Below are 24,007 nucleotides of genomic sequence, written 5' to 3'. Positions count from 1 at the left end.
GCAAAACAGAAAACTGTAATGTCGAAAGTGCTTTATGACAACGGTATTCTTTTACGTGATGTCGCACATAAGTGACGTTGAAGCCCTTCACAATAAAAGCATTTTCATGTGTAGCACAACACTTGTGTTTTGAGGGGACGTCGTTACATTAATGATATGTCGTAATTCAAATACAAACTTAAATCATTCCACTAAGAAAACTTTAAATTGAAATTAATTCTGACATTATGGCGGGAATTAATTGTTACCTACAAATTTCATTTCAACCACTTTGTGAAATGACTGGTTTTCATAGATGTGAGTTTCCTATTACAAACTTTAACAAAAACAAAACTGCAAAGACGTGCAACACGTGATCATTTGCAATATTTTAGAATTATGAGAAAATTCACAATTCTAACGAGGCCAGTGGATAAGAATGAGTTCAACACAGAACACCTTGAAAGGGTTTTCTTTATTAACAGGAGGGTTAACTCGTTCATTGCATTCCACAACCACATTGTGTTAAGTTTTTCCTGTGAAATCTGTTTATTAAAGGTGTAGTACGAAAAACATTAAGCAAAATTTTGTAAAGCGACTGTATTTAGAAACCTCCCCATAAACAAAACTAAACCATGTGACTGGCAAGTCAACTCTGAAAAAGAATTTAATACTGAAAGGAGGTAACACAGGACAACAATAAAAGGTCTTCCCAATATGAGAAATCACAGCATTTTGCAGTAAGTACTTTTCGTTGCTCGTACTTGGCAAAAAGGTACCAATTTGTGACATATGGCAAGACAATGCAGCTAAATGTAAAAAAAAAACAAACCCAAACCTTTACATTTAAATAAATGCTTTGCTACTGACTGAATGCCAAACCTTTCAGACAATGCTTTTCTCAATCACATATTTACAACTATTCACTAAAACACAACACAAAACTAATCAAAAAAATGAAATGGTATGAGGGGAGCAGGGGAAATCATATTTGTTCTTTTGGCTCATATCAACTCATAATACAGTCAAGCATTAAGTGAATAGATGTACAAAAGGAGTGCCGAAGTCATAACTCTGAACGTGGATTTGTTTTGTCCCAGTGAGTGTGCTCGGACACCTGCCGACCTGGAATTGTTTCTTGTCCTTACCTTAGCTCAAAAAACAACTGCATGTCTAAGACTACAGTAAACTTAGTTGACCCCTGAGTTTCTAATGCAAAACTAGTGTATGAAATACCTCATTACAGTGTATCTTAGTGCAAGCCAGCAATATGCTTGATTAAACAGAGGTATATTAGATAGCACCCAAGCTGACAAGATTCCCCAGAATAGTTATTCTGCTGGCCAAAATCACAACAAGCAGGATGGGAAGTGGCATTTTGCTCTCTGTCCTTGTGAAAACCAGCAATTCTAATGCTTGAATTTGTGTTACATCTATAAACACGTTTATTTTTCATAGAAAATATAAATATCCCTGAATGAAACAGATTCACAGCATTTTCTCCCAAGGACTCCAGTGCTACTACCATAACATGGCCATCAAGTGTCTTCAAGGTCTCCAGTTAATGTCAGTTTCCATCTTTCCTGTAGCCCCTACGTCCTTCATTCGCTGTCATGATAGTTTATAGTCCGTTTACCCCGGTTACGGGTCTTTACGCGAGTCTTTCGGTTCGGTTTCCCATACGACTCGTCGCTATCCTCCTCCTCTTCCTCTGAGGCAGCCCGCTGGCGGCGCTGCCTTAGCTGTCGGCTGGCAGTCCTTTCCCCAGCTCCAGACTGTCTGTGGCTTCTCCTCTTTGGACTGCTTTGGGACCCTGAGCTCGCGACTGAGTTTTCAGAGACTGAAGAGGAATGCTCGCTGTCTGAGTCAGAACTGTGGTTGCTGCTGCTGTAGCTTTCCTTTCGTTTGCGTGTTGGCTGCTTCGTGTCCTTCGTTCCCCTCCCTGAATGACCAACATATTCCTCTTCCTCGCTGGAGTCAGACTGGGAAGACGCATCCTCCTCGTTGCTGTAAACATCCTTTCTCTCACAGTCCCTTTTCAACCGCTTCGAGGAAGCCAACCTGCTACTTTCATTGTTCTTGGGCACTGGCTGCTTTTCTCCATCTTCCGAGTCTGAAGTGTAGATGCGCTTTCTCTTGGAAGACAGCTGATTCCTGCTTTTACTGGATGAATTTGTGGTAGACTCGCTTTTACTATGCCGGTCATCCCGAGAAACTGTAGTCGTTTTGCTACTGTTCCTTTGTTTGACCTGGCTCACAGAAGCAGAATCCTCATCAGAGAGAGAGTTGTCACTGATGTATTTTTTTTTGGGTAGGGCTCGGAGACTCAGACGTCTGTTTGATGTGTCCATTTGATCTGAATTCTCTGACTCTTCATCTGATGAGCCAGTGGAGCGTTTCCTCCTCGACTTCCTCTTGGGTACGTATTCCTGCTCAGAACTCTCCGAAGCGGTGGCGTCACTGTGAGGTCGTTTGGAATTGCTCTTGGTTCTCGTTGACCTTCTCGTCTTTGTTCCAGCCTCCAACTCCTCACTAGACTGATTGCTTTCTTCTTCATCCACTACATCTTTTTTTAGTCTTTTCTGGCGTAGGCTGGTTCTCTTTGGAGAATCACTGAGTTCATCTGACTCTGCACAATCCAGTTTATTTGCTGAGGCAGATTTTTGTTTATCTTGGCTTTTGGATGGTGAAATTTTAATCTTCTTCTTAGAGTCCTTGTTTCCTTCCTCTGTGTTCTTACCATTTTGGTGTGGCTGTTTATGGGAATTGTGGTCTCTGTCCTCTTCATCAGAGGTGACAGGAGGTTTGTTTCGTGTGGTCCTGCGTTCACTCTCTACAGCTTCCTCCTCCTCCTCACTTGTAATCCTCTTTTTTCTGGCTGGAGCAGTTGCTGTGCTTTTTGACCGTTTCTCAGAAAGAGATGACTGTTCTTCCTCCTCCTCCGAGTTGCTGTCAGATTTGTGGTGTTTTGAACTGTGTCCGTTTACGTGGGTCAATGTTTCTAGGGGGAAAATAAAATTTAAAAAAATCCCAAGCAACCAAAAAGAAATTTGAAGGAATGATTTGAATGAAAAAGTGAGGAGGAAATTACTCACCATTTCCCTTATTCTTGGAAACTTGTCTTGACGCACGCATTTTGCTGGATTTCACGTGTCCATTCTGCTGATTCTGGGAAGAGGATGAAGAATCACTGCCATAGACCTCCTCTTCGTCCTTGGATTCACCATCTGATTCTATTGTAGCTATAGAGAAAAAAAGCACAATTATTTTTTTCTCCATCCTCTGAGCAGGAAAAAACAGCAACAAATAAAAAACCCTACATTTAGAAATACGTACTTGAGTTTTGTTAAAAATTATTTGAATAATAAACTATAAAAATAAAATACTGAATAAGATATGTATTTTATTTTATATGTTTAAATATGAATATTTTTGAAAAGCATGCCACCTACCCTGTGCTGAAGGCTCAGCATCCGACTCAGAGCTGCTCTGGATCACAGCAGTGCGTTTGCTGGAGCGTGCTGTGTGGCGAAGGCGGCTACTGCTCCTTCTCTGCTTCTGACCATCTTCCGCTTCATAGTCTTCATCTGAAGCATCAAGAAGCTTCATCTTATTCACAGCTGCCCGAGCCGTCTTTCTCTTAAGCGGCCTGCGAACCTCGTCCTCCTTGTCTGAGCCATGGGACATGGCTCTATCAGAGTCCTGGTGACGCCGTTCTCTGCGAGATGATCTGCTGCTGCAACCATTCATGTCCGTTTTGTCCTCTAAAAGCAAACAATTTTAATAAAGGTTTAATAATTGGATAATTGAGCACTGTGTTTATTTGGATCGGTGTTTACCTGCTCGTTTCTTGTCTGCAGCAGCACTGTTTCTGGTCAGTCGCGTACGCCTGTTTTTATTCCTGCTGGGATAACGACGACTTGAAGACTGGGAGGACCCCTCTCCATCCTCTCCTTCGTCAACTTCACTGTCAAATTCTTCCTCCTCTTCATCCTCTTCACTATCACTCTCTGCAGCTAGCAAAAAAATACATTTTTTAGGGACAGTTGTCAGTTTTGAAACTTACTTGACAATGCAATGCAAAGCAATGTGACAATCCTTTTTTCACCCATTAAATACAACACATTTCGACACTGAATTGCAAAGTAAAAATGTAATTGCTGACCTTTTTTCCTCGGCTTGGCACAATTGCTACTTGAGAACACAACTCTTGCTTTTTGTCTATGCTGATTGTGTCTCGAGGATCCAGGACGATGTTCTTCCTCTGACTCGCTTATCTCACTCTCACTGTCAGACTCTGAAGTAGAAGCAATATCATATGATGTCAGTGATTCCGGCAACCACCCTCTAAATAATACTTGGAACTATCAATTTGAGAAGAAATATAAAAACATCATAAAAAGTTTAAATGTTTTCAAACAAAAATATGTCTCACACCTGAGACCAACATTTTGTCAACAACATAGTAAATAGCCCAGGCAGAGAATCCAGCTGATTTAATTCCTGTACTGTACCTGGTGTTGATGAGGCAGCTTTAGAGCCGGAGTCGTTGTCTGAGGAGCTATGACCTGAGCTGCTGCTTCGATTCCTCCTGACTCTCTCAGGAACAGACACTTTGGCTGAGGTAGATTTGGTCACTGACACAGACTCCACATTTTCCTGAGTTTTCAGTGCAGCCCTCTTATGACTTTTTAAAAGAAGAATGCAACATAATTAGTGATATCACATTGGTCTTCTAAATAGAAAAGTATGAAATCTAATTGACTTCAAATGTCTATGCTGTGTTACCACACAACTAGTGCTACCATGAGCATGCAGACATAGTGTTCTCACTGATACAGATAAGCAGATGAGCTGAGGATCATAACAAACAGACCTTGTTGTGGTAGTGGGCTGATCCTGCTGCATTTTCTTACGGAACCTCTGACTGCGACGGAGTCTATCACTGCTCTTGACAGCAGTTTTATACTCTGATATGATTGTTCTGATCTGCTCTTCAAAGAAGGCAGAAAGCCGCAAGGTCATGCTGTAAATCTGCAAAAAAAAAAAAAAAGTAAGCAAATTAATTCAAACTTAGTTATGTCTGTACCTAGACAAAGGGTTTTAGTAGATAATTGTCTGTATATTCTTCTACAGACTTTAATTACCCCTTACCTTGGAGCGTTTATTGGGCGTATAGGCTTTGGCATTGGCAAATATTAACCGGGTGTCTTTACAAAGTTCTATAGGGTTTTCATAACGATCACCCTCCAGGGTCCTTTTCACTGTGCTAAAGTCCATTGGTGTATCAATGATGTCATGGTAGTCCTGAAATTGCACAAAGGACATTGATTATAATTACCTTGAAACACAAAAGGACACTCTAAACAAAGTGTAAACTGATGCTGCTTTGTAATAACATGACCTCATTGCGTTAACTCACTGGATAGTTCTGAGGATCCACAGGCTGTCTGAACGGCTCAGAGTCCTCACACTCGAAGATGTAGTTAAGCAGATTCTTACACTGCTCCTTCCAGGAGTCTCTGTCTGGCAGCACCTCCACAGAATGCTGCATTGTTCAGGACCAAATAGAAAAAAGCTTTCACTTTGATTGGCTTTGCAGAACCATAAAAATAAAGTGCAGTAATGCAAATTTAGCCATACCTGGCGTAGTCGGTGTCCAGAGGAGGTTCCTGGTGCTTCAGTGTCCTCATCCTGCAGGCAATATATTTTTTGGCTTAGTTAAGTTAAAATATCCCATATTGAAAACAATTTTATATATAAAATGTTTTTATTGTCTAGATTTACCTCCTCATCATCATCCATCTCTTCAACAGCGTTGTAAATCTCCATGATATTCGTGCAGCTTGGATTACTGGGGAAATTATACACAATTCCTTAAGTGTCAGTACCTTGGATACCATCAGACATTAGGGAGATGATTTAATTATCGCTTCCCCTGTGTCATGTTCCAAATAATGCACTGTTACAGTTTCTTATTCTTGGAGCTTTCTTGAAAAAGGCCAAACTACAAGCAAAACTTACTTGACAAATTTCTGGAGGACATTTGTGATGATTTTAGCAGAGTGGGCAATCTTGCTCCTTGGTTCATTGAAAGTGCGAGCGTTATGTGCAATATACCTGGCATCCCAGATTAATGCTGAAAGACGTCTGCGGTTCACAAAGGTGAGAAAAAAAACTGTTTAACAGAATATAAGTTGAAGGCATTAAATGCCATTCCACAAATTCTAGGGTATTTTGAAGAAAAGCTGGAGGCACTGACCTATAAAATCTGTGCACAAGTCGTAGTTTGATGGTGCCCAAATCAGTCGGGTAGGCAATTACAGTGCAGTAGGTGGGATACTGGATCAGGTCCACAGGACCAGAGAAGGGGGCTGCAATTTCTGTAGCACAGATACAATGTAAGGTGTGTTAGTATTGCCAGGGATAAAATGTTTAACAAAATGAACACATATCTTCCTAATGGGAGTGCATAACGGAGAATAATAATCATCACACAATGTCTGTACAATATATGCATACAAACCAACAGTGATGAGCTGGGTGATGGCTGTGACGATGCGTTCACACTCCTCATCCCTGCTTTTCTCTCCCCACTCTCCTGTTTGAGGCTTGTACATTAACTCACTCATCTCCTCCGGTGTGACAGGGATGCCACCACCTTCGGTCTCTGGCTGCTGGGCTGCACAGCAGATTGCTAATGTTCAATGTATACATCTATGTATAAATCTTTACTTTGAATGCGTTAAAAATTGAATAAAAATGTTTTATTACCATTATCTGGAATAGGTTCCACATCCCAAGGACTTAGTTTTTCAGTTTCACCATTGTCCCATCTGGTGAAAAACAGAAACGTGTCACCAAGGTCAACACTCATACTGCACATCAACAAAGCAACTGGGGGTCTATAAAGTAGTCATTAAACGGATACTATCCTCAAAATCTGCTTAAAATCGGTATCTCAGCTTTCAAACTGAAAGTCTTAAGCAGCATGTCCCAGAGACTCGCTAATACACTGCGATGGTGCAGCAATCAGTCATCCTGCTGTCTTCACTATATGCATGTTTCTTACCTGACTTTAAAACACTGGAATAGACTGTCTGGGTATTCTGGCTGGTAGGGCTCCTGACAGACAATGGTCCCAAACCACCAGGCATCGTCTATCACTGAGCGGAACCTGTCGTCTGCATCAGAGAAAACGTCATCAATTTCAGAATAAAGAAAAACTTTGCCTGACAGCTTTTTGTGCAGGTGGCTGCACTGATCAATCATTTTTAAACAGGAAGCCTATAAACTGCAACCAGTCATTTATCAGCACCTACATTGAGGAACTGCTGTGAAGAAATTAAAATACCCTCCTTGATGGAATTCTCCTTCATAAAAATGCTGATTAATCTGTGTGACATGCTCACGCAAATTCACTACAAGGGATTATCATCAGTGTCGTTTATGCACATGATATCATTTTGCATTAAAATCCCAAAACATACAAGTAGCACTAGATTCACATACTTGGTTGCCAGTTTCTACGTAGCGCCTCATCGTAACTCTGCCGCAACACTAGAAAATCTATCACATCTGGCATGTCATGATACCTGCACAAGAAATAAGAGTCAACATTCAGTATCATTATTATAAATAAATTATAATATAATTATTATTTAAAGTAGTTCTTCATAGTGACTTCCATACAATTTCAGTTATTTAGAAAATAAAAAAAACATTTCTCTAATGAGCCAAGAAAACTGAGCTGCTCACTTTATAGAAAATGATTTGTCTGTGATTTTTCCAGTGCCATGGTCGATGAGTGTCAGCTTCAGACAGCAGAGCGTTGGAGGACAGACTTCATATTTAATCCCAGTGATCTTCACAAACTCTTGGTCCTAGGAAATACACAATGCACTTTCTACTATATTTTCGGTGCTTTCCATGTTGTTAGGGTTGAGTTTGTAGATCAAGTCTTTTACCCGCAGCTCCATTTTCTTCCAGGGCTGTTTCTCCAAATTTATAGGGTACAGCTCGCTCCGACTCACTGCTTCAACGTAGGCTTCATGTCCTTGTCGAAAGTAGATCACCTTACAGACGCAGAGGTTCAGTGATTAATGACTGTTTCATTTCAGATTCTACTGGATTATTACATTGTACAATAACAATACACAGTCATCAGAGTACTGTTATTATCAACAAAAAAATAAAAACTTATCATCTTGTATCATGCTTCTTTTGTTAAATGTCCATACCTCGTCACCCATTTGGGGTACAAAAGGGGTCTTCCTTGGAAAGACATCTGTGATCCATATTGAGGGTCTGAACTCATTGGACACTTCTCTGTTGATAGATGGTCTGACCTTAGGACGCTGAAAGGTAAAAAATTATATCATATTTAATGTCAGAACAGTTAAAGATCATTCATGCATGACTGGAGATAAGTGATTGAATCAGTGGCCCTGTGTCCAACTACTCACCCTGGGTGACTTGTTCTTTGCTTTCTTGGTCTTCTCTTTGCTTTTCTTTCCAGGTTTCTCCTCTTCATCACTCTGCTGCTTCTCCTCTTCTTCCTCATTCTCCTCGTCCTCCTCTTCTGAGGTGCTGAGCCTGCGCCGCACCCGTTTCCGTGACGACAGGGGAGTGGATGGCTGCAAGTTGATACCAGCGTCCGCTGTCCAGTCCGAGTACTCTCCGGATGTGTGGCTGTCCGGTCAAAAGCAGTTGAAGATTAGAGAGTAGCGCAAGGTTTAAAATCAACATTTAAACAGGTCTCTAAAGGAAATCCAAAACATCTAGTATCCAAGTTCAAACAAAGCTTACAATAAAAAGTAACAATAGTCTTTACCTGGAACTGTCACTATTCCATTCCTCATCATCATTGGAGGAATCCAGGTCACTGCCATCAATTTCATTGTCCTGAACCAAAAGGAAGTGACAAATGACAAAATCAGAACAAAGACCACAAATTCTTGCATGAGGCACTTTGGCCAGTCACAGGCACTGCACCGTACATCGGTGTGTACCTCTGAACTTGCAGTTTCTTCTCCTTCTTCACATGACAAGTCGATGAATTCCAGTGTGTCACTGCGGCTGTGTGCTCGCTTCGTGGTGGGAGGCTCGTCATCAGAATCGTCCTGGGGGGACAGATGGGACTGACTCAACCACAGTGCAAAAATGTTTACAGGAAAAAAATAGGAATAGGAAAAAAAAAAACGCTGAAATCTGATGAGACACGAATAAAAACCTGCACAGTACTGCACATGTACAACCATTTTCATTCAACCCCAACATCTTCAACATTTTTACATACAAGACCTACCCGACAGCTGCTGTAGATAATTCGTCTCTTTTTTGTATTGTACAGAGTCACCTCCTCGTCACCTCTTGCAACTCGATTGTGCTCCTGATACCTGAAAAAAATATTTAAACAGAATGCAAATCAATGGAGTAATATCAACACATGTACCGGTAAACTGCTTTCTCTTTGATTGTATTTATTTGTATTTACATCATCAGCTGTAGATTACAGGGTAACATTGTTATCTTTCGTATCTACCTGTAGCTGCTGGATACCAGTTCAGGCACCACTACCCTGCGTCTCCAAGCCTGCAGGTCTCGCTCAGTGGCCATCTGGCTGCGAGGAGCATTCTGGTGCATCTGCCGGACGCCTTCCACTTGTCCACTACGACGCAGACCCACATTAGGCGGGGACTGCACATCTGCTCTATCGTTTACGGACACTGAATAAAATAATACAATTTCTTCAGTAAAGCATTGTTTTGTATTCAGCTATATAGGCCTGTATTGCACGTGATGGATACCTCTACGTGGTGTGCTCGGTGCCGGTGCCAAGACTGGGCCCGGCACCTCAACTTGTCCCTCTGGTCCTGCTCTAGTCCCTGGCACTGCCACGGTCCCAGATTGGTTTTGGCGGTCTTGTTCTGCCTGAAGCTGTCGGATGGCCTCGTCCAAAAGACTGCTGCGTCTTATTGCAACCTCCTCAGGCTCTGCAGTCTGCTGGCTGATCACCTGCTCAACCACCTCACCATCACCTAAAGATGTCATCAGTCGAGAAAAGCAAAATGTTTGTCAGTCTTTTTAAAATCTAGATTGTCCATTTGTATTGTCCAAGGGCTAACTGTGGTTGATAGGACTTACTAGTAGCTACATATCCTAGTTGGGGAACCAGATGCTCAGCAGCAATGTTCTCACGCCCTGGCACAAGACGCTGAAACCTAAAAAAACATTGTTTAATATTTAATGTGTGTTAACAGATAAAAAAAAAACCTACAGCAGCACAAAACGCTGAGCAGCTGGTAGTGGATTAATATAGAAACAGCAGATCCACCACGAGTGAAAAAAACATGCACCAACAAAAACAAAAAGGTCTACCTTGGAGGGTGAGGGTTTCCATCTACGTCCACCAAGAAGGGCGGGGGCATGAGATGAGGAGCCTGTTGTGTCTGTTCATCCAGCACAAAACCGTTGGCATCCCTGATCAAAGGTCTGTAGTCTGTGTGGAAGAACACCTGGTCTGGAAGCTGTACAAAGATGTTGTATTAGTTAACATGTTGCATTGATACATTCATGTGACGCTGGAATACGCACACATTCAAACGTCATAACAAATATTTAATACAGCAATATTGGAGGTGTTACCATTATGTACATGTGTATTTACTTGCCTTCTCATAAGGCTTGGAACTTCCGAAGCCAAAAATTAGTACATGGCCATGGGAGTCTGTGCAAGCAAAGCGTTGGCCATCAGGTGCAAATTTGCAGTCAAAAACAGCTCCATGACCCTGGCCCTCGATCTAGATAGAAAATACAAAATTACTGCAGCTCAAAAGAAGTCGGTACGAAAGCTTCTTGACAGAGGCTCCCAACCCTGGGCTGTCAAGCTTTGTCTCCTTTGTCCATGAAATATGCTTTTCTCTAGAAGACATAGTAGATCTTTTGTAAAGAAATAAAAAATCCATTTCCTCTTATTGTTCTTGTGCCAAAGCAAGTAAACGAAAAATATTTCCTCCAATTACTCAGTGGACGGCATGTATACAGAGCAAATGTGAATAAGAATCATAATCTATTCTGTTACCATGATTCCTCCTTCCGAGGTTGTCATGTTGCGCCACCATTGTGTGTTTAAATGAGTATTTTCTCTCTGGTTTGCAGAACTATTGTGTTCACCATCGCCTAACACTTTGTGAAGTGTTACCATGTTAAAGTAGTGTTGTGTGCTTGTTCCTCGCAGAAGGTCCCATATGAAGACGTTCCCATCATGGCCAGCAGACAGGATGATTCTGGGGTCAAACGGATGTGGTTCCAGAACAAACACCTCATCCTCATGGCCCTAACAACAATGTTAATGTTATTCAATCTGTGGCTTTGATATACAATATGCTCCAAATTGGTCTCTATAATCCATAAAGAGACAATTATGAACAATTACTTTAAGGATATGTAGCAGCTGTCCTGTGTAGGAGTTCCACACTTTGAGGAGATGGTTGTTAACAGCCGTGATGACTGTATTGTCATGGCGATCCCATGCTACCATGGTGACTTTGGGTTTGAAGTAGCTTTGCTCTTCGTTTGTTGATTCAGCACTGAGATAAAAGAAAAAGAAAAATCAGCTTTTATATAATTAAAATGCGCAATAGTGGCCGTTTTGCAAGCAGAGGGGAGAGCTAGAACCTTTACAGTCTGACAAGTGAACAAATAATTCATCTGAGCAAACAGATTCCTCAGCTGACATCAGCACCTGGTTCATTTGGGCATGCTCCAACAGCTCTTTGAGGCAGACTAGAGAACAAACGGCTGCGCTTCATTCTGCAAATCCTCCAAATACTTTTTTTTTCATTTTGTTTACAACAAAAATGAACATTCATTTCACAAATCCTGCCACTTCTTCAACCCTTGAGTATATTTCCTCACCATATTCTGTGATTAGTGATCATAGCCCTTACCCTGGAAGAGTGGCACACATGTTGAGCAAGATGCACCTCCACTGCTGCCGCTGATGGAGCTTCCAGATACGTGCTGTCCCATCACAACTTCCACTCACAAACCTGAAGCAAGGCAATAACAAACACTGTTAGACATTAAATTAAACATGATACATACTATGTGTTGCACATTTATTTAATACAATAAAATATTTCATCAAACCTTTCACTTGAGTGGCAAAACTGGATGCTATCAACTTTGTCCTACAAAGAAAAGAAATACAAAGAATTATTATGTTATTGCTGATGAAGAGGAAATCAATTTTCCACATCGCCTTGTGAGGTTTGTTACCGTGTGCTCATGCAGCTCTGATGTCTTTTCTGGGCTTCCATTCCCTAAGTAATATATTCTGATAACGTCATCAGTACTTCCGGTTGCCAAGAACATTCCACCTGAAAAGGCAGTTCAAATAGAAAATTAATTTAAGAAAAAAATACAATCTGGGAAACGATGACATATACTAAGTAGCTTGCATGCAGGTTATTTCAACACAAAAACGCATGAATGATTACTTACCTGGACTGAAAGAGGAGCACACAGTCTGAACCCCTGGCCTCGGCCGCTCTGTAAATTTGTGTGGTCGATCACTGGATGGAAAGGAGAGAAAATATTGCTTGTTAAAGACCACGTAACATGGACAGGTAACTAAAGTCTATATTTACACAAAAGTAGTAGTAGTTGTTGTTCCAGTTTAAAATTAAGCAGGCACTTTACTAAATTGCTTAACAAGTGGGGAAAAAAAGTCAAGCCAGTTTGGCTTGTTCTCCTGTGTTTTCTGTTGCCTACGGGTAATTTTGGGTAGGACTGTTGCCATTTTTAATTTAAAGTTTACATGAGGGTGTACAACTTAGCATTTTAGCTAGGCGCTGGAATGATACACAAACACCACACAGTGGGTGCTTTCAGATACCCAGTGTTTTATTGGCTTGTTCGCTATGCTCTTCCAATGTTTTGCTCCTTTTTAAGGTTTATTAAAAAAATGTACTGAAACTTAGCATGTGCAGAATGTGCGGGTGACAACATCCCAAAATGTTTAATGCTTTAACATAATTTGAAAAGGATCAGTTTCAAACCGTTACACAACCAGCAGCACTCACGTGAAGTTGATGTTGTTGACGTCCCACTGCCAAAAGCAGACCGTAGCATCAGTTCCAGTGGACAGCATGTAACGCTTTGAGCCCTTGGCAAATGGCGAAAACTAACAAAAACAAAGCACAATCACATATCAGGCATTTAAATTATAAGAACATTCAAATACCACTTCTGCTCCACTTGATTCATGATGCAAAAATTTGGTCTTGATAAACAACAAATCAAAAAAATTATTCATTAAATTCATCTTTCAGGCTGGTTAAACAATACAGTTTAGACTGCAAGTATGATTCTGTCAACCATCAATCATGCAGATAGTGATATTTACACTCCTAACGGTTTCATAGCAGGAAGAAGGTGAAAACATGCAAAGCATTTTCCTGGCACATGAAGTTTCAAACATTTACTTCCTTTTTATTTATTCACACAAGTAAGCGATCATAGCTGGTAAACTGCACAGCAGTTAACATTTAAGGTATTTCAACAGCACTAAAAGACCTACATGACTAGAAATGCCTTATGACCAAACCTCTTTACCTGAAGGGAGGTAATGGATCCACTGTGCCCCTGCAACACAGCCACGGGGGCACAGGTACGAAGGCACCATACACGAATGGTCTTGTCACAACTTCCTGCAGCAATTAATGTGTTCTCATAATTAACCGCCAAGTCTGTGATCTCTGCAGAGTGTCCTCGCAATGTCGAATGAAGCCTTCCATCAAATGAAGACCAAATCTTCACTAAACAGTCATCAGAGCCCTAAGACACAAAAAATATTATTTATTATACCTACTTCAATTCTATACGTTACAAGTCAAGTCAGCCGCTTTGCGGGTTAAATGGTATACCATCATATCCAGCAAGTGTTACAGTGTGAATTGTATTTTTTTTTTTTTAAATAACCAAATTTGTTTGTGACTATGTGCATAAGCTGAATGGTATATGGAATGGTAATGTATCTTACTGTAAAGATCCTGAGACCAGTGCGATCAAATGCAATGCAGTACACTGCAGACAGATGACCAAGGATCCGCTTATGCAGCCGCATGTGCTCATAGTTGCTGACAGGGTTGACAGAGCTGAAGTGCTGCACTCCTGTCAGCTCCCTCCCTCGATGTACCTTCACTGTTGATGATAAGATGTCAATCATTGGACGAGTGATGAAACTACTGCAACAGTACTGGGATCGCAAACATAGTGGGTGTTGGAGATATTTTTAATCAAATGTGGGTGGACATGAGTAAGAATGCTTTATGACCACAGGATGTAATGAAATGTGGGAATTACTATGAGGTGTTATTTATCCGCTTTAAACTGGTACCTTTTAGTTACTGGTTTTACTTTCCTCTCCCACTAAATTCGTTTATAGCCTCATTTAAGCTTACAGCAATTTCATATCACAATATTACTATTGCCCTGAAATGCCCCTTTTTTGTATCTTCTACCACAGAAAATGGCAGCTGATCAGAAGAACAAGAACAAAATCTAGACTCTGCTACAAGTTTACACTTCCTCAGGGTGAGGATTGTTTTAAGAAGGACTGTTTGTAATTCATACTTTCTTAAAAGGCTGTTTACTAAACTGTGTATATAGGTTTTGCTATTTCATTACTCCCAGAATGCACTTTGTTTTTCATCTTCCTGCCACATCATTCACCTTCTTAAACAAATCTGCACAATGTAAGCAGCTTTTAGCCAAAGAAGGTAGGCACAACAGATAAAAACATCACATATCTTACAATATGGCACCCACATGCCTCAAAATACAACACAGTGCAGCATAATTAAAACTGCCCATATCCAAGTTATTTGCAGATGAATATTATTAATGGCTGGGTGGAGGCTGTAACAATGTGTCAATTTCTTGACACATGCAGAGGAAGACTGAATGAGAATAGGCTTACCAAGATGTGGAGGTTTCTTAAAGTTCAAAGGCCTCTCTGGTGGTCTGCCCCGGTGAAGGGCTGCATATGATGAAGCTTTACATCTCACATTGTCAAAGTCTGAAAAACAAAATGAAGAGTTTGAAGGTATCAGAATGTGACAAAATTGAGGCTTAATCTCCACTGTACTGACACTTTCTGTATTTCTGAAGATTCTTTTTTATTTCTGTGTACCTTTTGAGGTCCTTAGCACTGATTGCTTTCCAGATCCCAGGAGCGTGTGTACTCCTGGGACACATGATGGCACCTCTTTGTCGAGAAGTGGTCCGATCTGCTTACAAATCTGTAGCAAATGATCTGGTGCAATATGTCTGTTAGCTGCAACCTGGGAGAGGAAAGAGGGTGGGCATATGGCACTAGGTTCAGTAAGGTTTTCCGAAATTTATATCAAATTAAAAATGAATCAGTAAAATCATCATCTGTGTCATCATTAATAAAGAGACTCCAAAGACTCTAAAAGAGTCTTTGGATGCCTTCTACAAAGCACAAAGATAACTTGTCATAACACTGTCAGTTCAAACAAAGGATGAGTAAATCCCCGAAAAACAATAAATCAAACAATATGTACGCATTAGAAAATATGCACCCCACTGTAAAAGTACCTTTAACAAGGGACTCCTGACAAAACAGGCAGCAAGCTAACAAATTAAAAAAAAACAACACTCACAGGCCATGCCACCTTGTGCAACAAACACCAAGAAATAATAGATTACAGTATTAACATTAAATGTGTTATTTGATAACCATACAGTAATAGGTAGTTTTATTAAGCTTAACAATGTGGAGTTTTAGTTATATGTTTTTGCATGTGTGTCAATGCTTTTCTAGCTTGCTGAAAATACATGTCTGCCAGGACAGTTGGTGCTTTCATGTACTTCTAACACATCTTGATGGGGCGTGGTGTTTATGCAAATACTGCATTTATTGACCAACCAGAGCGCAGGTCACTTGCAAAATAACGCAGAAACAACGTATCTCGCCCTCTGATTGGCCAACGTAGCCGTCTCTACGCAGCTTGAAGCCGAACGACCCACCCTATCTGCAGTACAACAGTCGGGGCTAAATATTATTAAACCCTCGTTCTAAATTCCACTTTCCGAGCGAACATTACAGTTTACACTGTAAAAAATAAACCGGTGGCAACGAGCCGTGACCTTGTCAACGGTTCCGTTTCAAAGAAATCCAACAGTAGCCCGACAGGAAAAAGAACAAAGACCGTAAACAAGCCCAGAGCGTGGACACAGAGTCCTCCTGTCACAAGACAATAACAAGCGCCGACAATGAATGTAACAGAGATGAAGTTAAAGCTCACCACGTCTTCATATGTCCTCGGGTGCTCGGTTCCCAGCCAGTCCAATCGCCCGGGTAAGAGCTGCCGAGAACGAATACTGGAGTTAGCACAAAAGACACAACGAGGAGCACATCGAGCTAGTGAAAAAGCCGGTGATGTCAAACGGGTGAGACGTTCAGGGGTATTAAAAAGTCGACCGAGTGTAACAACTTTTATGCCCGCACTCAGTCAGGACCGACGGATAGCAGCTAGCCGAAAACAAGGAGTCCAGACAACCGGGATACAAACCTCATATTCTTCTAGCTCGCTCACCAGAACCTGCGGTAGATCAAAACAGGCGATTTATATCAGATTGCCTCTATTAAATCCATTATCAACAAGCTAGTCAACTATTTGAAATACAACACAGTGTGCCAGCCAAGACACGCCAGCTCACCTCAGCCGCTCGTCGACACGGACCCGTTGTTAGAAAACGAGAAATCAAGTAGTAGAGCTCTGGAAACGAACAGGGAAGAGCATTAGCCCGAAGAAAAGCAGCTGGGTTATCAATTAGCACGAGCCTTATCGTTGTAAGTTAAGCTATCAATTGGGTTTACTTCAACGGCTTACCCGACTCAAGGAGCGAAATGTTCCGATTTTTGGCCATGGAATCGGCCGTGATTTGGAGAGGTGAAAAAAATTTAGGCTAACTTTATGAATATAGAGAATAGGATATATTTATTTAATTTCGGCTACACAGCTCTAACCCCCTCCACGGATGCTCCCGCTTTCTATTCAGCCTGTTTGCAGTCGCCATTGGAAGGATGAGGCCTCACCGATACGACTTACTTCCGCCACAGCGGAGTAACACAGGAAAAGGGGGGTGGGGAGGAGCGCACGCTCAACAAAAGACAAAAGTAACTGCTAGCCCGCAGCCTAGCATCGTTCTCGGTTTATGAGTGTGATATCGTATTGTGATAAAACGTACAACACCGCCAGTAACAACTAAATACACGGTTAAGTAATTTTAATTAAAAAATAAGACACCGTAATTAAACGCCGAATTCACCCCCTCTTACTGACTAAGGTCGCCAGTTCTGCACATGACGTCATAGGATAGATCGTCAATTAGCATTAACAATTGTTTAATTATTTTATACCATTTGTAAAAATATTAGTAATTCATTGGTTCTACAGTTCTACTGGCCAAGTTTATTTGTAGCGCCGAGATTCCTTTACGTTTTTTTATAATTAGTAGTTTCAGGTGGGCCAGTTTTGCAGTTTTATTTTACTACATGTATTTTCACAGCTCCTTATTTTATGGCTGAATTTACAGGAGTTTTAGAAATATTTCTGACCACTTTTACTTTTCTGCTAAAGTAAAAAAAGTGAAAGTGATTACTCATCTTATGTATCACGAACCACATGAAACAATATGATCCTACCAATTTGTTGTTAATAATGCTGCACCCTTCACTATTGCGCCAATAAGACCACATGACATTCTACTTCATACTCAAATGATGAGAACAGAAACAACATTTCAAGGAAAACTGTGCACTGACTTTGGAATTAAATATATAAAAGAAATACCCAGTTTAATAGCCATCTTATACCATTCATTCCAACAAAAACAGCTTTGTCTGTACTTTTTTGAAATAAGGAAACTGTACATTGGTAGCAAAATCTGTATGACTTTTTTCATTTTGTTAACCGAAGCAAAAATACAGGACAAATTCTGAGCGTGAATATAAATGAAGTTTAACTTCTTTATATGTACCAACACTAACAGAATTAAAACAAACAAACAAAAACAAAACAATTCCAGTAATCGAGAACATGGTTACAGTAAACATTACAAACAAGATGACACAACACATCTTGTAAATGTTCAAACTTATACCACACTGAAATACATTCTCAAACAATACAGGTTATGAAATCCCTCCTCATACCCCAGGAATGCTGTAGGTATGTGTTCCTTAATTAGGAGGGGAAAAGGAAAAAAAAAAAGTCTTAAAAAAAGAAATCACAATCCTGACATAGACACAACTATGTCATGCAGGTAACCACAACCTAAGGGCAAAATTAAAGGCCATAGAGATTATAAAAAAGCTAAACAAAAGACACAACCAAATGATTCCCTTCACAGAAGCCATGAAATTTGAAATTTTTTAAATGTATTTTTGCAGTTACATACTTTAAAACACTGCAGTCTTATGAAATAGTCAATAAAAATATTCTCTGTGTTGTATAATAGAGAAGATACAGGAAGCGCTGCCAACTGTTAGTTCAGGCATGTGACTACTACTCTTTATCCTCTTCTTTTTTGTCCTTTTTGTCAACCTCTTCTGCTGCAGCCTACAGAAAGACAAATCATATTCAGTATTATTTTCTCTCTAAACATTTCTGCAGCTGGAATGCATATTTTAATGGACAAGAGTCATTATCAGGCAAACATATGATACCTCCTCGGCTTCAGCCTCTCCATTTTCTGCAGGAGCTTCTTTTTCTGCCTGAGGTTCTTCTTGGTTCTCCTCTGGCTTGGCCTTTTCTGTCTCTTTCACCTTTTTTTTCTTAGGTGGAGCCTATAAAGCGTGCAGAATGAAATGTTCGGTACCATGCATGTAATATAAAATAATATATATGATGTATGATGTGTCCTGTGCACTAGCAGGACTCTCCGATTACCTTTGTCTTCTCTGGCTCTGGCTCTGGTTTTGGCTGTGGCTCTTTCTGTGACACATAAAATAAAACATTATATGAGACCACCATAACCATAAAACATATACAAATATAATCAATACTGTGTGTTCTTTGGTGGGTTTTGTAGAACTTACCTCTGACAACCTTTGAGACTTCCTGCGGGGCTGAACAGGAAAAAAAATGAATGGATGGAAAAAAAGAATGTATAAAATTCGAGACAAAAGAATACAATCAAAGCTCATCATTAAACGTTGTCAACTTCTAGATAACAGTTAGCAGCCAGCCAGCCAACAGTTGTTATAGACATTTTAGCTTTTTTTCAGTCGTCTTAAATATTCAAAGTAAAAAATGGACTATGTGACCTCAAAAAGAAGTAACAAATTCCATTTTTTCCAGTTTAGACTGCAATCAAACAGCGCCCCCCAGAGTCTGTGCGCCTCAAATCTAATACCAGCCATGGTTGGACCTGTTCGTTAATTAAGGCTGCCCTCAAGAACCCAGGTTCTCTGTCTTGCATAATTATAAACAGGGCTGCGTTTGAACCTGTAAATAACATTCCTGTACTAAGCAAGGGCTCAAAATAAAAGGTAATTAAAATGTCAAGATGGGAGTAGACATCAGGTTGGGTCAGTTTGAGTGTTAAGACTTGAACACAAACCTCTGCAGCTGCGTCTGCATCAGCACTCGCCTGTGAGAGACAGAGAAAGTGAGAAGAAAATTAACAAGGCAGAAAGGGCAACCATTCGTGAGCGAGCTAATGTGGGTGGGTAACGCAAAGGGGGATGGGCACCCTACCCTCCCCTTAAGTCACAAAGAAATTATGCAATCTTACAGTGGGGAGGGGTGTCTGACACGTTTCTTGATTGAATAAAAATGCGTAACCGTTTAGGATTTATACACACGAAGTAGTGATGGAGATACTGTAAAGAGAAAGAGGTGTCAGTCCGCCTACACATGCGGTTCCACGCACCAACAGCGAATCCGTTTCATCTTGCAAACGTAAACAAATCTTCATGTTCGTCTGTGAAACTTCTCAACTGCCTGGACGTCAGGGGGGAAAAAATGATAGACCAAATGTGTCGTTGTCTTTCCAGCTGCCATCTAAAGCTTTACGTAAGCTACGTGCGAGAGGTGAAATTCTCAGCGATGTGGGCTGAAAACAGGAACACGTCAACTCATTATTAGTAGAAAAGATCGGAAGAGGGGCGCGCGCGCGCGCGCGCTATGGCACAAGATCTGTTCAAATGTCTACAGGCAATTACGCAAGAAATTAGGAGGTTTTCTCGGAATGGCAACCTGTACATAGACGCTGGTATCACCCCGGTGTTTGCAAGATTGGAGACTATTTATTGATAAACCACGGTCGAATCCGTTTTAGCGACCGAAAATACTGATTTGTGGCGTTAACAGAGGAGAGCGTGCAACTCGCGAACTTGTGCGACGTTGCCGTGAGCCAAGTAAAAAGGCGCCACTTCCCTGTATTAGCAGGACGGACACGACAGACCGGAGCGCACGTCTTTCTGCACTTTCTGCACACGGACACATTGTAGCGCAGACGTGTAATGCTACATCACAGCTCATGCATCGTGAAAAGAGACATTGTAGCGACATAGTAGCAACCCATGCATTTAAATAATAAATATGTATGTACTTAAAATGTACACCTCTTACTTACTTTCTTCCTTCCCATTGTAATTTAGCTTGTACGGCAGCAATAAAAGAACAACACAAACTTTGCTGCTGAGCAAACTAATACAATCCAACGCTACACCTTAACCTCCACCTTCATCTGCAACTAACTTAACCGTACCACCAGCCCCCGAACTAGCTCACACCGGATTGGATCCCGCTGCCTGTATATTATATCCTTCATCCTACCAACCTACCGGGAAGTCTAAGCCCCGCCCACTGCTTTCCAGTGATTGGCCTTGAGGTGGAGGCAGCATATTTTTAAACCAAAACATCTTACCTGTGTGGGTAGGAACGTGTGCCAATCAGTGAACCTAGCCAAACGCTCCCGTTTAATCACGGACCTTTTGTGATTATAAAACATCCATGAGAAAGTTATGATGCATAAAATATGGACACAAATGAAACGCATTGAAATGTGGCAGCCACATTTCACTAAGTTACTACTACTACTATCAAATATTTGAAGTGACTGCAGTTACAAAACCTGCAGAAACCGTGTAAAGTAACTCCCACGGGTATTGTGCATCCGTACTGACTATTAAGGTAATAAACAGGTAACGATGACTACACAAACGCCCTCTGTTTCGTGTTGTAAAGACTCGTCGTGTCTAGTTGTGTAACTGTGGAATCCAGCAGCTGCACACATAGACTGGAGGAAAACATGGCGGCCGGCTATGCGTGGTTTCTTGTGCTAGGCTCGGTTTTTCTTTGCAATCTCATGAAAACACTTCTGCCGAGCATCTCGTCTTTCGTAAGTGGACGCTACTGGTGTGAAGCGTGGTTCTTTTATCTATGTGTTATGATGGTTAGTGTAGTTCCAATAGCTGATGCCACACCGCTGATGACTCGGTGTTAGCATTAGCTTACAGCGAAGCACTATTGTTGGCTAGCTCGGTGTTAGCACCAACGTATAGCTACAGGCATAGCTAGCTTGAATCAGCCAGCTGTCGTGATACAGCCAGAGGGTGGGGTTTTCCTCAAAAGCATAGTGTAGTTACTGTACATTTTATTTTTCTTGTTCAGCTTTCAGTCAACCATGTGTACAACTTAGTGTCCTACTGTAAGAGCGTCGGCTCGAATCCCGGCCATTTCTGACTGCTTTATTGTCTATCAAGGCGTCGCCTCCAGACGTGCATTAAGGCATCATGTTATTATGATGTGTAGTATATCAAACCCGATTGTATTGATTTGCAAAACCATTTTACTGCTCAGAGAAATATTCTACATAGATGTAGACATGTTCATGTCTAGAACATGTATATTAAGTTTAGGTCAGCTAGGAACAAGATCAATTCCAGAGATCGAGTCCCCTTCTCACCAAGTGTATACATGTGTGTACATGAAGTCAAATATATATTTATACATATATATTTTTTCTTCTTTCAAGCTTTCAAAGATGGTGCAAAAAGATGCTGAACAGGAGAGTGAGATGAGGGCCGAAATCCAGGAAATGAAGAAGGAGCAATCTTCCATCAGCATGATGGATGAGTTTGCAAGATATGCCAGACTGGAACGTAAAATCAACAAGATGACAGATAAGCTGAAAACACACGGTGAGAGACAAAAATCTGTTCCTGAGCCGGTTATACAGAAGATGCACAATGTCAAGGTGGCTGTGAAATCAAGTCCTACACCAACAGCTATTTTCCACTATCTTTGGGGAAATATATGGGGATACATTAACATTGTAGAACACCGTGGTGCTTCTTCCACACCTGTGTTTACAAAAGCAGAATGACAAATTAAAACCACCAACTGTAGGAAGTGGTAGAAGGTTTTGGGTGACATGCTTAGTGAAACAGCTGCTGTCTGTTGGTGTTCCTAACCCAGAATGTTCGTGTTTAAGTGTCTAGCTGCAATGTGGCTTTTATATGATGGAAATAATGAAGTAAGCAAAACGGCAAAAGGGATCTGGGCAGTTTATACAAACGTTACCACAAAAGTAATTGTTCCTGTTTCTTCATATTTGCAGTCAAATCAAGAACAGCACAACAAGCCAAAATGAAATGGGTAGTCAACATTGTGTTTTACATACTGCAGGTAGGTGCCGATTGTAAGTAACACTACACAGTACAATCACAGTGCCTTGAAGGCAAGCATAGGCCAGTGTTGTACCTTCCTCCAATAGCATTATTATGACATATGGTGACGACATAATAAAATACCACTGATTTTACGTTTTCTGCTTTATTTTCTTAGGCTGCCCTTATGATATCCTTAATATGGAAGTATTACTCTGATCCAGTGACGGTGGTCCCCAGTAGATGGATTGCTCCTGTGGAGCGCCTAGTGGCTTTCCCTACCGGAGTCGCAGGTACTGGCATCGCAGTTTTTTTTTGCACTTGAAGAACATGTTTTTCCCTGTATTACTAGATGAATTGAATTGATAAGTTTGAATATATTCAGTATACTATGTGTTTCCTGTCTCCTTTTGTAAATGTGTTATACACCCACTGACAGAGTGGTTCCTTCCTTTCAGGTGGAGTGGGAATCACATGCTGGTTGGTGGTTTGCAACAAAGTGGTTACTCTGGGACTGCATGCTGTCAGTTAGTGTCAGTGAATAATAGTAGTGTAACAGTAATCACAACACATTCTCTTGCTAACTTATTTAATTTTCTTGTTGAAAGCTATGATTCTCTTCCATTACCTTATTTGCTGCTACAGGTCTATTTGATACAGTATATGTACAATATAGTAATCAGATGTTGAATTTTGTTTATGTTCAGTTGTAGAGATAATCCCCTTTGTGTTGTTTCATTATGTCATGATTTGAAAATTCCTTTTTAATAAAAGTTTACAAAAGCACTGATGGGCTGTAACCTTCTGCACTATAAGTTAGCCTGCTGGGTATTGACCCCATTTGGACCACATCCTCCATCAGCCTGTACTTTCTTTATTCCTCTTGGAATTCCCAGATGGCAGGTATATGACAGTTCATAATTTCCAGTGCTGAGGGTCTGACAGGGACTTCTGCTTCCACAGTCTGCTGTAAATTACTTTGACAATCCATTTTTCCTAGGTTCATGTGTACAAAGAGAAATCTAGGACATGTAGCTTTCACTCTTCTTTGTTTTTATGCTCTTTTTGGGCTTTTGGTGCCTTCTTTCTTTGGTAAAGCCGTCCCCACTTTGTTTTTCTTAGCTCCTGATGTCTGAAAACAATAATACTAGCTCTAATAATTTAGGTCTTTAATAAAGTTTGTTTTTAATGTTTGCAGTATTTGATGATGAGTTATAGCTACAGGGATTTATAATGATTCAAGACATCTTAAAGATGTCTTGAATTGAAACATTAGTGCTGGATATTCCCTGCGGCATGGCAGGAAAATCAAAT

The 24,007-nt window shown here is 40.8% G+C and overlaps 3 protein-coding genes across 5 annotated transcripts; 1 reads left to right on the top strand and 2 right to left on the bottom strand.

Moving 5' to 3' along the window:
- Positions 1–435: 435 nt before the first annotated feature.
- On the bottom strand, positions 436–17,129 carry brwd1 (bromodomain and WD repeat domain containing 1). 2 transcript variants are annotated; one of them, XM_041073357.2, is made up of 44 exons: positions 16,905–17,129; positions 16,732–16,790; positions 16,584–16,613; positions 16,317–16,376; positions 15,179–15,329; positions 14,966–15,064; positions 14,027–14,187; positions 13,600–13,821; positions 13,068–13,168; positions 12,487–12,557; positions 12,262–12,362; positions 12,133–12,173; positions 11,931–12,032; positions 11,417–11,570; positions 11,183–11,317; positions 10,653–10,781; positions 10,360–10,508; positions 10,126–10,202; positions 9,789–10,019; positions 9,524–9,707; positions 9,287–9,377; positions 8,991–9,101; positions 8,813–8,883; positions 8,445–8,670; positions 8,220–8,336; positions 7,947–8,054; positions 7,738–7,862; positions 7,492–7,574; positions 7,052–7,163; positions 6,754–6,815; positions 6,506–6,676; positions 6,242–6,362; positions 6,004–6,129; positions 5,767–5,833; positions 5,623–5,673; positions 5,402–5,527; positions 5,134–5,286; positions 4,856–5,013; positions 4,494–4,666; positions 4,145–4,276; positions 3,819–3,995; positions 3,432–3,743; positions 3,075–3,221; positions 436–2,980 (listed from the first exon to the last, which is right to left on the bottom strand). In XM_041073357.2, exons 1-44 carry the CDS (start codon positions 16,939–16,941, stop codon positions 1,581–1,583), a joined length of 6,714 nt encoding a protein of 2,237 aa, XP_040929291.1. In that variant the 5' UTR covers positions 16,942–17,129; the 3' UTR covers positions 436–1,580. The 2 variants fall into 2 exon arrangements, with proteins under 2 accessions (XP_040929291.1, XP_029026546.1); XM_029170713.3 differs by having other exon boundaries at positions 6,506–6,661.
- A 717-nt stretch (positions 17,130–17,846) lies between these two features.
- On the bottom strand, positions 17,847–20,816 carry hmgn1a (high mobility group nucleosome binding domain 1a). Its single transcript, XM_029170737.3, has 6 exons — positions 20,656–20,816; positions 19,639–19,668; positions 19,115–19,144; positions 18,966–19,010; positions 18,743–18,862; positions 17,847–18,635 (listed from the first exon to the last, which is right to left on the bottom strand). Exons 1-6 carry the CDS (start codon positions 20,668–20,670, stop codon positions 18,582–18,584), a joined length of 294 nt encoding a protein of 97 aa, XP_029026570.1. The 5' UTR covers positions 20,671–20,816; the 3' UTR covers positions 17,847–18,581.
- A 243-nt stretch (positions 20,817–21,059) lies between these two features.
- get1 (guided entry of tail-anchored proteins factor 1) lies at positions 21,060–23,479 on the top strand. Of its 2 annotated transcripts, none has more exons than XM_029170736.3 (5): positions 21,060–21,215; positions 22,060–22,225; positions 22,645–22,712; positions 22,872–22,986; positions 23,152–23,479. In XM_029170736.3, exons 2-5 carry the CDS (start codon positions 22,069–22,071, stop codon positions 23,223–23,225), a joined length of 414 nt encoding a protein of 137 aa, XP_029026569.1. In that variant the 5' UTR covers positions 21,060–21,215; positions 22,060–22,068; the 3' UTR covers positions 23,226–23,479. The 2 variants fall into 2 exon arrangements, with proteins under 2 accessions (XP_029026569.1, XP_029026568.1); XM_029170735.2 differs by lacking the exon at positions 21,060–21,215 and adding an exon at positions 21,265–21,423.
- Positions 23,480–24,007: the final 528 nt, after the last annotated feature.

This window comes from Betta splendens, chromosome 13 (genome assembly GCF_900634795.4).
Source record: "Betta splendens chromosome 13, fBetSpl5.4, whole genome shotgun sequence".
Classification (NCBI taxonomy): Eukaryota; Metazoa; Chordata; class Actinopteri; order Anabantiformes; family Osphronemidae; genus Betta; species Betta splendens.
The sequence above is the reverse complement of the archived record's forward strand: the minus strand, read 5'-3'. Positions and strand labels throughout refer to the sequence as shown.

Bases quoted from the DNA above. Each gene is read 5' to 3' on its own strand.
- brwd1 (XM_041073357.2), bottom strand. From the start codon at position 16,941: ATGGCCAAAAATCGGAACATTTCGCTCCTTGAGTCGG. The intron at 12,363-12,486 runs GTAAGTAATCAT...CTGCCTTTTCAG, and splicing joins GTGCTCCTCTTTCAGTCCAG to GTGGAATGTTCTTGGCAACC. The intron at 12,174-12,261 runs GTAACAAACCTC...TTTTCTTTGTAG, and splicing joins CAGAGCTGCATGAGCACACG to GACAAAGTTGATAGCATCCA.
- hmgn1a (XM_029170737.3), bottom strand. The intron at 19,145-19,638 runs GTTTGTGTTCAA...TTTCCTGTTCAG, and splicing joins ATGCAGACGCAGCTGCAGAG to CCCCGCAGGAAGTCTCAAAG. The intron at 18,863-18,965 runs GTAATCGGAGAG...CACGCTTTATAG, and splicing joins CAGAGCCAGAGAAGACAAAG to GCTCCACCTAAGAAAAAAAA.
- get1 (XM_029170735.2), top strand. From the start codon at position 21,334: ATGGCGGCCGGCTATGCGTGGTTTCTTGTGCTAGGCTCGGTTTTTCTT. The intron at 22,713-22,871 runs GTAGGTGCCGAT...TTATTTTCTTAG, and splicing joins TTGTGTTTTACATACTGCAG to GCTGCCCTTATGATATCCTT. The intron at 22,987-23,151 runs GTACTGGCATCG...CCTTCCTTTCAG, and splicing joins TTTCCCTACCGGAGTCGCAG to GTGGAGTGGGAATCACATGC.